This window comes from Alosa alosa, chromosome 18, assembly GCF_017589495.1.
Source record: "Alosa alosa isolate M-15738 ecotype Scorff River chromosome 18, AALO_Geno_1.1, whole genome shotgun sequence".
Taxonomy (NCBI): domain Eukaryota; kingdom Metazoa; phylum Chordata; class Actinopteri; order Clupeiformes; family Clupeidae; genus Alosa; species Alosa alosa.
Genome location: NC_063206.1, coordinates 23,871,183 through 23,883,495, shown reverse-complemented (window position 1 = coordinate 23,883,495; position 12,313 = coordinate 23,871,183). Strand labels below are relative to the sequence as shown.

The 12,313-nt window shown below is 42.2% G+C and overlaps 1 protein-coding gene across 3 annotated transcripts in view; it reads right to left on the bottom strand.

Annotated features, from left to right (window-relative positions):
* The window catches only part of sptlc3 (serine palmitoyltransferase, long chain base subunit 3), a 45,999-nt gene extending 41,600 nt beyond the window's left edge, over nt 1-4,399 (bottom strand). The window contains exons 1-6 of one of the 3 annotated variants that reach the window (XM_048269438.1): nt 4,233-4,399; nt 4,020-4,052; nt 3,810-3,932; nt 3,068-3,259; nt 570-724; nt 185-333 (exon numbers count right to left, since the gene is read on the bottom strand). In XM_048269438.1, coding sequence (XP_048125395.1) covers nt 185-333; nt 570-724; nt 3,068-3,259; nt 3,810-3,920 — 607 coding nt within the window. In that variant the 5' untranslated portion in view covers nt 3,921-3,932; nt 4,020-4,052; nt 4,233-4,399. Of the gene's footprint in view, nt 1-184; nt 334-569; nt 725-3,067; nt 3,260-3,809; nt 3,933-4,019 lie in introns of all 3 variants that reach the window. The other 2 variants (XM_048269437.1, XM_048269436.1) reach the window with 2 other exon arrangements.
* Nucleotides 4,400-12,313: the final 7,914 nt, after the last annotated feature.

Here is a 12,313-nt window from a genome sequence, read left to right as displayed (position 1 = left end):
ATAAAATACATTCTGATAATGGATTCAATAAGCAAACAACCAAGAAAGACGGGGGTCTTTTTTATTTTTCCTTTGAAGTGCCTCTGAGATGTTCCGGAAAAAAACACATCCTTTTGCGCTGCTTTCGAGACTGCACTACTGAAGGTTGTAAATCTGCCACACAGCCATTCATTCAGTCACTCACCAAGCTCCTGTCTAGTGCCGCAGACTCCCGCCCCGTACTTGCTCAGCTTATCCGCCACAGTCTGCAAGAAGTCAGCATTGTTCTCGGCAAAGCCCAGGTAGTTGTAGGACCCCATGTTTATCACATTCTTTATGGTCTTTCCTGTCAGCCTGTGGACAAACATACATTCCTTTTAGTCACTTAAGTCCTGTTTTTACTGACTGAACTGTCCCTTACAAACACACCTTGTCTTCTTTGTTCTCATTATAAAGGAATGAATAGGGACTGGGTCTAGAAAAATCAAAATCAGTTTCACTCACAACCTGTAATACGTGAGAGTTTGCATGTTTAAAATTTTTAAAGTTTCTGTGTTGAATACTTTGATTGTGCCTAGAGGAGAAAATACCGATAGGTCCAGTTGTAGTCATCGGTTACCCTCTCCATGAGGTCAAACACGGGACCGGGCACGCTGCAGATGGGCCGGTTCCAGTTGTCACGTACCCTCATGTATAGATTACGGGTGTAAAAGTTCTCAAAATCTTGGTAAAGGGGAACAAAGTCCTGTGAACCAAAGACAACGTTAGACGCTTATATGCAGGGCTGTACAGTGCTACATATATGTAGCACATACTAAAAGAATCATGATTTACTAGCTTAGCACGGACGACATCTTATTTAAAATGTTTTCTAGAGTGTATCCTAGAGATGAGGTGTTTGTAACTACATACCACTGTGAGAGATTTTGTGGATTGTACTACACGACTATCACCCTCTGTAGCACGAGTGCTAAGAGCAATAAAAGTGAACATTCTGCCTAGTTATATGTATGTCAATAATTGTGAAACCTAGTGATATAACTGTATTATCTTCCTGTTACTGTGTGTTGCAGAGAGGCATTAGGTGATATGGCTAATCATTCAACAATGATACAACTGTGTTTCAAGACTACACACTTCACAAGTTCAGAATCGCACCTAAAGTGCTTAAGGCTTCCTATGCAGTTTTGACAATTTCTTCGCCTTTTGCACGCAGTTTTCTCTAGAGCTCCCCCTACAGCTTCAGAGTATATATTTTACGATATTCCTCACTTGGTCAGTCTACTGTTTCCTCTTTCCCGGTTTATTCGCTTTCTGCTTCTTTTCGATGGCTCTGCCATGACGAATGTCTGAGAAACTCCATCGCTACCTTGTTCTAGCTGGTGCCTGGCGTGTATATTTGTAGTGGCGTAAAGCAATTCGTTACATCGCGAGACCGCAAGACTTTCTGACTCTGAGACCGATGGCCCGTCGGACCAAAGTTGCAAGGGTGGTTTTTCTGCACACAGACGCTAGGGAAAGCGGGACGGCCACCATTCAACCCGGAAAAAGTAATATAACCATTCCAATGACTCGGAAGCTGTTAAGTTAAGGTGAATTAAGCTGAAGAAAAAAAAAACTACATAGTTCCCCTTTAAAGCATAGTCAAATCAGCAGGGCCACTATGGAAAACAAATTTGAATGATGCTCAGTAAGGCTTTTGTTATTATTTTTAACTGAGATATGAATTATTTTTAACTGAGACATAAACGAGCAAAGACCAATCTATTGCACAGAGCAAGGGAATGCTCACCTTACACGTGCATGAAACCATTTAGAAATCTACTGAGACCAGGATATTATTTGCAGTGTATCTCAATTGCTGATATAAAATTTAGCCTAAAGACCTCAGTTGTTTTCGCATGCTGCCTGGCCTGGGATCGTGGGATGACACGTCCGATTAGTGTCAGGGCTACAGCAATGAAGCAAAACCCACCAGAGATCTAATTAGGTGTAGTCCCGAAGCAGACTAACTGCCTAGTGCCCTGGCAACCCTCCCTATGCAGCACAAAGATGAAATAAACAATGTGACATCATTGGCTACTCAACAGGACAATGCAATGTCTCTGCAATTGCTATCAAATACAACTTAGAATGCTCTCAGAAAGAGAAAAAAATGCATGCACTAGTTCAGTGGTCCCCAAACTACGGCCCGCCACCTCATTTTGGGTGGCCCCCCAAAACATGTCCGTAGTATATATCATCCGGCCCGCACGGGAGTACAACATCGTCAAACTAAAACCTCCGCAATTTCCCCCATTCATTCTCTATGGCGAGTCTTAACAGTACATGTAATACTCGTTTTGTCCACCGGTGGTTATTTTGGCACTGTTTTGCGTTTGCCATCGAAAACGGAATGATATGTAGGCCTACCTGCAAACAATGTAAGAGGGCTATGCTGACTGCATCAGTGCTCAAAGTATTTTAAAAATGTATCAATTAATTGTTAATAACTAACTAACTTCTATTCAAGTCATATTTCTGGGACTTTCTGGGATAATTATTTCTATTTTTTATTCACTCGTTCAAATGTTCATACAAAGAGTTCACAAAGTTGTCATCAGGTGACTGAAAGTTAGAATGGTGGTCATTTCAGACCACTTCTGCACTTCATAAAATTCTCATAGTTTGAGAACTTTAAATTATTTGTAGGATATTCACAACTTGAGCTGTGTATGCAAAGACACAGAATTCAGAGTTCACACATTTTTTAATAAAATATACTTTTGGGACTCCCTGCTAATACTTTTGGGAATGCAAATAGTATTATTTAATTTTACACTGATATGGCATGATGACAATATAAACACAGCTAACAATGGTATTAAATTTTAATAGCCTATGATTAAATGTAATAGAATATTCAACTAAGGTAGACTGCTGTTGTTCACAGCACTAAGGTATTTATGGTTACTGATATAGAACTACTCCGAGTCTCTGGCCCTCTCTTGGAGCCAGGCATAGTGAGCTGGCCCTCGGAAGAAAAAGTTTGGGGACCACTGCACTAGTTAGTCAGCTTGTGTGTTGTAGTTAGGTGATTAAGTGTTACCTTTTGTTCATCCCGCTCCTGAGCAACATGGCATTTCTCCAGCCCAACTGCCCGCAGAAAGTCTCTAAAGTAGCCAAACAAGGTGACTATCCCGAATCCTATGTAGGTTAGGACGGCCACATGCATGGGCGCCTGTTCAAAGGAATCCTCTCCTCGCCGCTGAGGTCGTGTGCCTGTGCTGGTGCCATTTTTCTGCAATATAAACAGGAGTAATTTAATTTCACACCTGTTGTGGCTGCTATGACCCAGAGCCTCATGAAGGACGGATGCTCCTATCAGCACGCAATACATGAATCCCTGTTTCCGACAGAAAATCACAGGTCATAAACACTGGCAATGAACCCTGATCAGTTTCTCTCCTAAGATTGTTTTAGGTCAGGAGCATTAAAATGGTCCGTTATGCAGAGGCAGAAATGTGACAGTTGACCCTATCCTCTTTTACAAGTCACTGAAAACGTAGCTGGCTGACGTAGCTGACTGAGTTTGTGGCATTTAATGACTAAATGAATGAACGCAATATATGGGCAACTTTAATTGTTGTTATCTGTTTGTTCATCCATGTTTACGCACAGGTAGGATATTCAGTCAACAGACACGGCAGAGAAAGTAGCCTAGATGCATAGCTTAACTGTCAGACTATTCACAACGTGAAGTAAATTCCCGGTGGTGGTCCAGGAAGGCCGCTATCTTACTGTGATACACTAACTAAAAAATATTTGAAATGTGCGTTGCGTTCTCTTACCACAACTTTATTGTGAAATCCATTTTTCGTTGTTGCAATATTTTTCACGTTGTTTTGGTTCAGTGCATGTCTTACATGTCCATTCTGGGCGAGTTCAGCGGTTCTCGCCATGTCTTCGGCGGTCTGAGGGAGATCAAGGAAGTAATTTCCCAAGCGTAGAATCTACAGGTCTATGTGAAACCGGTTAGATGGGTAAATGAGTAGGCTAACCTTACCGCGGGGTGTGTCTTGTACGCCGTCGTCCTACAATCAATTAAGATAAACAGTTATCTGTCTATCAGTCTAAGTTATACTGTACACTGAAGAAGTTTGATACGACAGAATGAATAGGGTTAGTTAACTTAACGTTACACGTCGACCAAGTTTCACTTCTCCATACGACATAAGTTACTACGACAGAATGAATAAGGCGTGTCAACGTACACACGATGACCAAGTTTCACTTCTCCATAGCTGTTAAACGATCCACTTTAGTGTCACATTGATAACTAACGAAGCAACCGCAGATGGCATCGCATGGTAGGCTATTATTGATAGGATACCGACGAGTGCTTCATAATAGCGGCACACCTGACCTCTTGTCTAACTAGGACAGTGACAGTTGAGAGAGTCTCAAGACAGTCGGTAGCGTCACGAGGACTTCAGTTCACGTTATGTTACCACGACTTTCCCGCCACGGGTTGTTACACCATCAAATTCTAAGCACTTCTACCTACGTCTTGTTACAAAAGGCTACAGTGACTTTTGGAGTTATTAAGTTAAAGCATAGACTGTATGAGTTAAAGGGTGTGACAACAGCACCAACCCTGTATACCCTGGTTGTGCAAACAGGAGAGGCGTTGGCTCCTGTCACCGATAAGTAAGGTAGGCTGATCAGTTTGATAGTCATGTTTGTGTAGGCCCAGCTACTGCTCATGTTAAGGTGTGTTTCAGTGAAACAATTGCCTAGCCGTAGCCTATCAATGCAGATAAATGTGTGTCACAAGTCACAACAGCAAAGGATATGAGCCTTAAAAATACAGGTTCACCAAAGCTTGAGTGGAAGAAGGTTTGAACCTGAGCATATGAATGCGCGTGGGCGTTTCAGAGATACAATCACATGATAGTAGACACAGTAGTGTGTGTTTCTGTTCAGACATTCAGGCCCTTAAGCCACATTTTTCATTTGATAGCCTACAACAAAACGTAAATGCTGCCTTGAGATAGGCCATGTCAAAACGCACAAATAACGTTGTCAACATAGCTAGTTAACGAACAAAATTATTCATACCCCTGGCAAATATTGATTCAATGTTGATTTTCTCTATATTTGTTCTGACTGGAAACACTTCCAAGGTTGTAAGACTGTCTGTAACAATGTGGTAGAAACATGGAATCAAAAAAGAAGCATTTTTTAACATTTTTATGAAAAATGGCGTGTCCAAAATTATTCATACCCTTTTTAAATAATCAATGGAAAATTTATTTGCATTCACAGCTCTCAAAATGGTTCTTATAATACCTACCAAGCCTCCATGTCTCCACAATGATTCTAGACTGCACCTTTTTTGATGGATTGAGGTCTGGATGGTGGGCCACTCTAAAATATTGGTATTATTCTTGGTTATAACCATGTGTTGTTGATGTTCCAAAACAAGAGCGTAGCGAAATACAGTTTCTGTCGTGTTTTATTTGGCATTTTGTAAAATCCCATTGATTTCTGTTGGAAGACTCATTGCACGTTGATATTACTGCGCCACCTTCTATGCTTCAGGTTCAAATAGTGATGGCAGTCTGACACTGAAGCTTCGATACGTCAAAGATGGTTGATTACGAAGATACTTCATGAGAGGCCATTTCCTGTCCCTGGAAATTTATGCAAATAGAGTGGTGAAGTCCCGCCCCTTCTACTTCCGGTCCATGGGACCTATCTTTCAAAAAAACGGGAGTTTATGGAGAGATAACAATTATTTTTTGGTCCAGTTTGAATTGTGCCACAAATTTCACATATGATGTGTGTGAATTTAAAAGATAATTTTTCACGTCAAGAAAGTACTGTTGTTCGATAGACTTCAAAAGTTATGTTGGTTTTGTGCGAATCCACTCAGTGGACTACATCTCTCGTCTCTCGAAGCGATATGCGTCACCAACGTAATGAAACAATAAAAGCTGTTATGCTAGTTAACGGTTGCATCTTGCTGCCTGCTATGTCACTTAACAGTATGTAATGTACAGTCTATGGACGAATACAACTTACCTGATGTGTTTAATCCTCTGACTCATGGTATTTTCTTTGGCAAGGAAAGCCCAATTAAGACCTGTTGCTGGTATGCTTGTACAATCTAGTGTGGCTGTGAATGAGCTAACGTCACTAGCGCGACTGATGGGTTTGTAGTCGTTGGAATTACGATCTTTCACAATGTTGTAATTCAATAGTTACGAAACAAACGGCAAATATCTTTACATGAAAAATTGTCTTTAAAATTGACAAACATCATATGGGTAATTCAAGGCACAAGTCAACCGGGACCAGAAAATAATTTATTTTTCGCCATAGACTGCCGTTCAAATTTTTTTGAAAGATAGGTCCCATGGAGGCAAACGGAAGGGGCGGGACTTCACCACTCTATAGGGTAGCAGTACACGCCCCCGCACATTTATGCAGTGATCGGGCTCTCTTTTTAACGTTGAGGTCTATGGCAGAATTCCCAGAATTTGTCAAAGCCTTATTTTTCTGAGCAATGGATGCACATTTCGGACACGGTATCATGATCTCCAAACCCTCCTCCCTATTTCAGTAGAATGTCGTGATAGTATGACCCTCCAGTCGGGAGAAAATCAACATTAATGAAGGTGTACACCAAGTTTATTTTGTACTCCGGCTTGTCTGGCGTGGAACCGGAGGCGTTCAAACGTAAGTCATCGCCAGTGACACGCCCCTGTGCAGGCGGGAACTGAACCAGAGCCCGTCTCTGACTGAACTCCACTTTGCCCTCATAGACATGAACTAGGACGACCCATCTTGCTACGCATTCATTATCTTTGGATACGTGCTTCAAACCATTAAATTCCATTTGAACCACTGCTCCGAAGGTTGCTTTGGTACGGAAAAATCCCGTGACATATGACGTCCGAAGCAGAAACTGCTTCATTCTCTGAATGTATCACCTGAGTGGTTTGCAGCGCCACCGCCTCGCGAACCAATCGTGCTGCCACTGCAACGGGTGGGGCCTTGTTTCTAGTCTGAATTATAGCGCGCTCAAAGCATAAACACTTTAGGCTAATGCACAACATTGCGTTTGGTTAGCCTCTACTGTGACAAGCATAGTTTGTTCGTATTGATTTATTTTTATTACAATGTAAGAGAGACATGGGAAAACTTTATTCTGATCGCTCCTGATCAATCTTTATTTGTAAAAAGAATGATATCCCATTCTTATTCATGTGCACTAAGTATATGGGGGGGATGGGGTGGTTAGGTGCGTGCACTAGATTTATTTCACTAGTAAAGCTTCCTGTCCACTATCTAGCCGGGATAAATTAGATGCAGTCTTGGCTTTTCACCAGGAGAGGTCGCTGTTACTGAAGCTTCGAGTAATGAACCCATTTTCGAACCAACTGTTCAAAGTGGTTCAGTGCTTCACCAAAGCTTCATTTGCCTAGCCTGAAGAGCCAGACCCACATTAAAATGTAGGGTCTGGGCACTCACCGTTCGCAGTGCTCAGTCCGAGGGGCGGGATAATCAGTTGTCTTTCAAATTCCCTCTGCACGCAATAGGACAGTGGCAGCGCTATGAGTCCCATGCGTTTCCCACCAGCGGAGCTAGTTGGCTAGTTCAAACGTTTGCCAACTTAATAAAAGCTTAACTCGTGTCACACTGTTCGCCAACAGCAACATCCATCTTATTTGTTTTCAAGTAGCAGGGAATTTAAGCCAAACCGTTGCAACTCTGCCATCAATCATTATGTCAAGCCCACCTAACGACTCTATACACGATTTCATTGGCCTGATTGAGTTTCGATTTCTGGAGCTCACAAGCTAACAGAGAGTTGCTAGACTAGCCCTGGCAGCAAATGTAATGGCGCGTCTAGATTTCTAGGCTATCATTTGCCCATCACTAGGTTCAAATATTGAGCGGAAGTTTATACACGGTTGTGATGTGTCTGAATAAATAGTTCCACAATAGGCCTAGCAAATAAGACGGCTGGAAATCATACATTGCGCCGATATATTTGCTTTTAATAGTCAACAAACTAACCACTCGGTGAGTTGCACAGTTTTGAAAATGAACGTTAAGGGTTTAGGACATGTTTGAGTAGCCTACAGTATGCCTGTTGGCAGCCACCCTGAGCAGTCAAAGGCGATTCAAAACAAGTCAGAAAAGTCGAGACAGGACCAATCGTCAAAATTTCGGTGTCCACCACTCTAGTTCATCCAAAACAAACCAGAAAAGGTCCTTAAAGTGCTAAAAACCGGAATTTTCCTTTAACAGTTTGTGAGCTCCCCACGTCAGCACTCAATCTAGACTTCAGGCACCCAGCGTCAGAAGCTAGTAACGTTAACGAGTCCCGCCCTTCCTACGAGAGAGCTTAGTTTCCGGAAGTAAATTTCCCATTAATTTCTCCCATTGACGTTTTGGAAAAATCCGTATCTAAAGAGTTTTAGAGCATGTCTTAGGCTAATCAGCTACGGCGTAACTCATAAGCATACAATCATTTCGAGTGAAAAAACGAAGAGAAATTCCAAAAAAAGGCACATCCAGTTAACAGACAGCATTTTTAAAATAGGCATTGCTGTGAATTATTACACAAAATGTTCATTAAATGTACGAAGAAGTATTTCTAGGTTAATGATTGATGATATGACTCGTACAATGAAGGCTACAGTAGCCTAGCTATTGTTAACTAGCATTACCAACCTCCCTGCAAAACTCACCACACAACTTTGTAGGTCTTGTCCCTCATGCTGGCCCTTACAAAACCCACAAGCTGACCCTCGGACACACAACAGTTAATAATGTGACCCGATTTAAAGTGGTTTTCACCCCTTTGGACACTCTTGATTTCGTCCTTGTAAACAGTAAAATATACACGGGGGCATGGACGGTTTGCTAACCATTTTACTGCAGTGCCTATAGCTGGTGGTAGCATCCAGCTTGTGCTATCAGCTAGCTAGCTGGTTCAAAAGTTTAATACTTAATGAGGATATACATAATATGAATTATGTAAATGAGCGCATGTCTAAACGAAGCAAAGTTCATGTTCATGTGTTCAACTAAGTTCAACCTGTTCAACCATGCAGAGATTTTGTTCATGTGCATCGGTGTCGTTCATGCATAATGGCAGCATATAGCATAAGCATCATATCTGAATCACCTGAAGGGTTGGACATGCGTTTGACAAAGATCCGGATATAGTGCAAAGGACATCTGATAGGGTGACCACTAAAAGCAGGCCAAGCAACCAAAATAAAGGGGGTGGAGGGAGTAGTATACTGAAAGTCTTTGTTTACTAAGCCCCACTGAGAATGCATTGTTTTCATCATTGCTAGGCCTACTTGTAGGACTATGTGTTGTTCGCTGTTGTGTTCAGCTATGTCCAAAAAGGACCAATGCCTTAAAACCTAGGGCTGGACATAGCAGGAAGCAAGCAGGAATGTCAGTACAAATTCCAGAGAAGTAGTCACCCTATTGTAGGCCTATCTGTTTTGCTGTTGTTGATATCTAGCCCTGACAGGGGAGGGGACACAAAGCTTCCCTTGGCAACCCAAAGTGAAGAGGGTTTTTGATTAATTTGTTGCAGCTAGTATTTGCTTTGACACAGAGCCCACACATCTGTCAAATGTACCGCTACAATCCAGTCACCGGTTGCTATCCCTATGCTGAGGTGGATAGAAGATCCAGTTATTTTCTCTTCTGCTATCACTTCACATACAAGTAAACATGGACCCCTGGTTATGTAACTGGTGATATGTATTTCAATTGGCTGAATTATTTTTTTTAAAGAGATGGGCGTAGCTTGTCCTGGCCTCGCCTCCCTGGAGCTGCCTCGCCTCCCTGAGGAGCTAAGCATTTGTAGCCTGGTGTAGCAAGACTGGGATTCTTATAATTTGAGTGTGGTGAAACGCCATTTGGATTTGGTTATGGGGTGTGTTTCAACCTAGTCTGGAGGTCAGCCTGAATTTACCCCACCCATAAAAATTGAGGATGTGAAATGCCTTAGTCACTGTTTTCTGTTCATCTTGTTTGTTTTTGTGCTGTCAATAACTTGCATAGCAGATGTGATAGCGGAATTTAAACACCTCTCTTCTACAGCAGCAGGGATATTGTTGTAAACAAAATCATTTTAAGGAAGCTCAGGCAGGGTTGGGGAAGTTACTTTTAAAAAGTATGTGTTTGCCCGTTACTCGTTACTTACTCAAAAAAGTAACCCGTTACTTTACTTAGTTACCCTCTATGGAAAGTAACTTTTTACGTTACTCGTTACTTTTACGTTACTTTTATGGCTTTTACGTTACTTTGGGCAGAACCCAATATCTGTTCCTAAATGTGTAGGCCTACATAAAGTTCTACTATGGAGGACATAACAGGTATTCCTTTTCTGCTATTTATTAGTAAAAAATGCCACAAACAGAGCACTTGACAAGGAAACATTGGGCTTATAGGCTTCAACACCACCACTAAAGCCCTATGAAACAATATCAAATAACATAGCCTCGATTCATGTTGGGCATATAGGTGAACACAAAATATATGAGGGCTTATTTTATATTATATACTCTTTCATTAAACAGGCGCTCCTCCGAAATTTGGTGCGAAGCTAGTGCAAATCATATCAATAGGCTGGCAGTTGAGTTAACGGCAGTGGACAAAATCAGGGCACAGTGTAGGCTACAACAAACACTCACATTACTCCCCTTAGTTTCGAGTTCGAAGTAATGTCCATCCCTCAGAAGTTAGCGTTGACTGCGTCTCGCTTCATTGCCACCAGCCTCTGTCACGTACCATGTGGAGCTATGATTGCACTTCATGCTACCAGCCTCTGTCACGTAGGCTGCCGTGTGGAGCTTGTGCCTATTGCACAAGCGCGCAGCTGAGAAAGCAGCGTCGCTGTCAAACCTGTCCCTGGAAAAAGTGACTTTGCGCTGATATGAAAAAGGAACTACGTTACGTTACCAAATTTTTAGTAGTAGCGCGTTACACTACTTTTTAATCGAAAAAGTAGTTACGTTATTGTAACTCGTTTTGTAACGCGTTACACACAACACTGAGCTCAGGTGACGTGGATGACTGCTTCACTGTTGCTCATCTGTCCATGATCATCGTATAATGCCCTCCCAAACGATTTGATTGGCCTGAACATATCTTAACCAGGCATATAGGCTTCTAAATGGAGCGACTCCTGACCGAATTTCCTACTCTCAAATTTTGTTAGCATGGTAAATTCGGGCTGACTTCCAGGCTAAGGAAGTTAAGCTGTTGTAGGCTCTTGTATCAGGCATAGATATTAGAAAGCTGGATACCGCGTTGTCCGATGAGTTCTATTAGGTGGCATACGTGAACACGGCCGCCATATTGCTGTGGGCAAACACCTTGCTGTCTATGGGAAACACTTACCAGCAATCAGAGACACCTGCTTCTCCATTGGACTCCAGTGACCGTTGCCCCCACCATGATGGCGGCGCTATATACGTACGTTCTGGAGCCCAATGCGGCATCTAGCTTTCTAATATCTATGGTGTCAGCCCAGCTGCAATCTGGTGTTCACAAACAATCCCGGCTCAGTAATTGGGAAATTAACCAACTGCATTTGGCTGTTGAGTTGTAATGGTGTGTTCGTGCAACTGGCAAGAGGGAAAACTTCACTTTTTAGAACTTCCCAGAGTTGAGAATGTTCACTTGCTAACAACAATCAGGCAAACAAGCTAGCCAGAAGACTACCATCACATAGTTACACAAAAGTAAACTGGAAAGTAACATCACAGTCCCCATGTCTATAATAAGGACTATCGTATTTATATACTGTATGGGATAAGTTTGTGTCTTTCATTATGCTAAATGATATCAAAATTTCAAAGAGGGGTGTCCCGAATTCAACAGAGGTTTAGGAGTGACGTTGCCAAACGTTCAGTATTGACATTGACGAAAACCAGAATGGTCCCACTTCCCCGTTCTTGAACTCACTACAATATCAACAATATTTCGCCAGTATTGGCTGCCTGTGCCTTTAAGCTGTTGCAGGCGGTCATGGTGCCAGCACGTACCTTGACATTTACAGAAACTGTCCCCAGCCCCCCCCCCCGTCCATAATTGCTTGGCAGGCTCCTGCGTTTCTTCCATTGCGTAAGAGAGTCAGCAGCTCCTCTAGCATGTTAGCCCCTTTCTGATAATGTGATGTAGAGGCAGAATCTTGGAGAAAAATGGAGACTTCACACTTGTAACAAATGATTCAGCTTGTCTTTCGAGATATTCGCATTTGGTGTTACAAGGACATGGTAAATCAATGGCACTCCTTGTGAGCTTCATA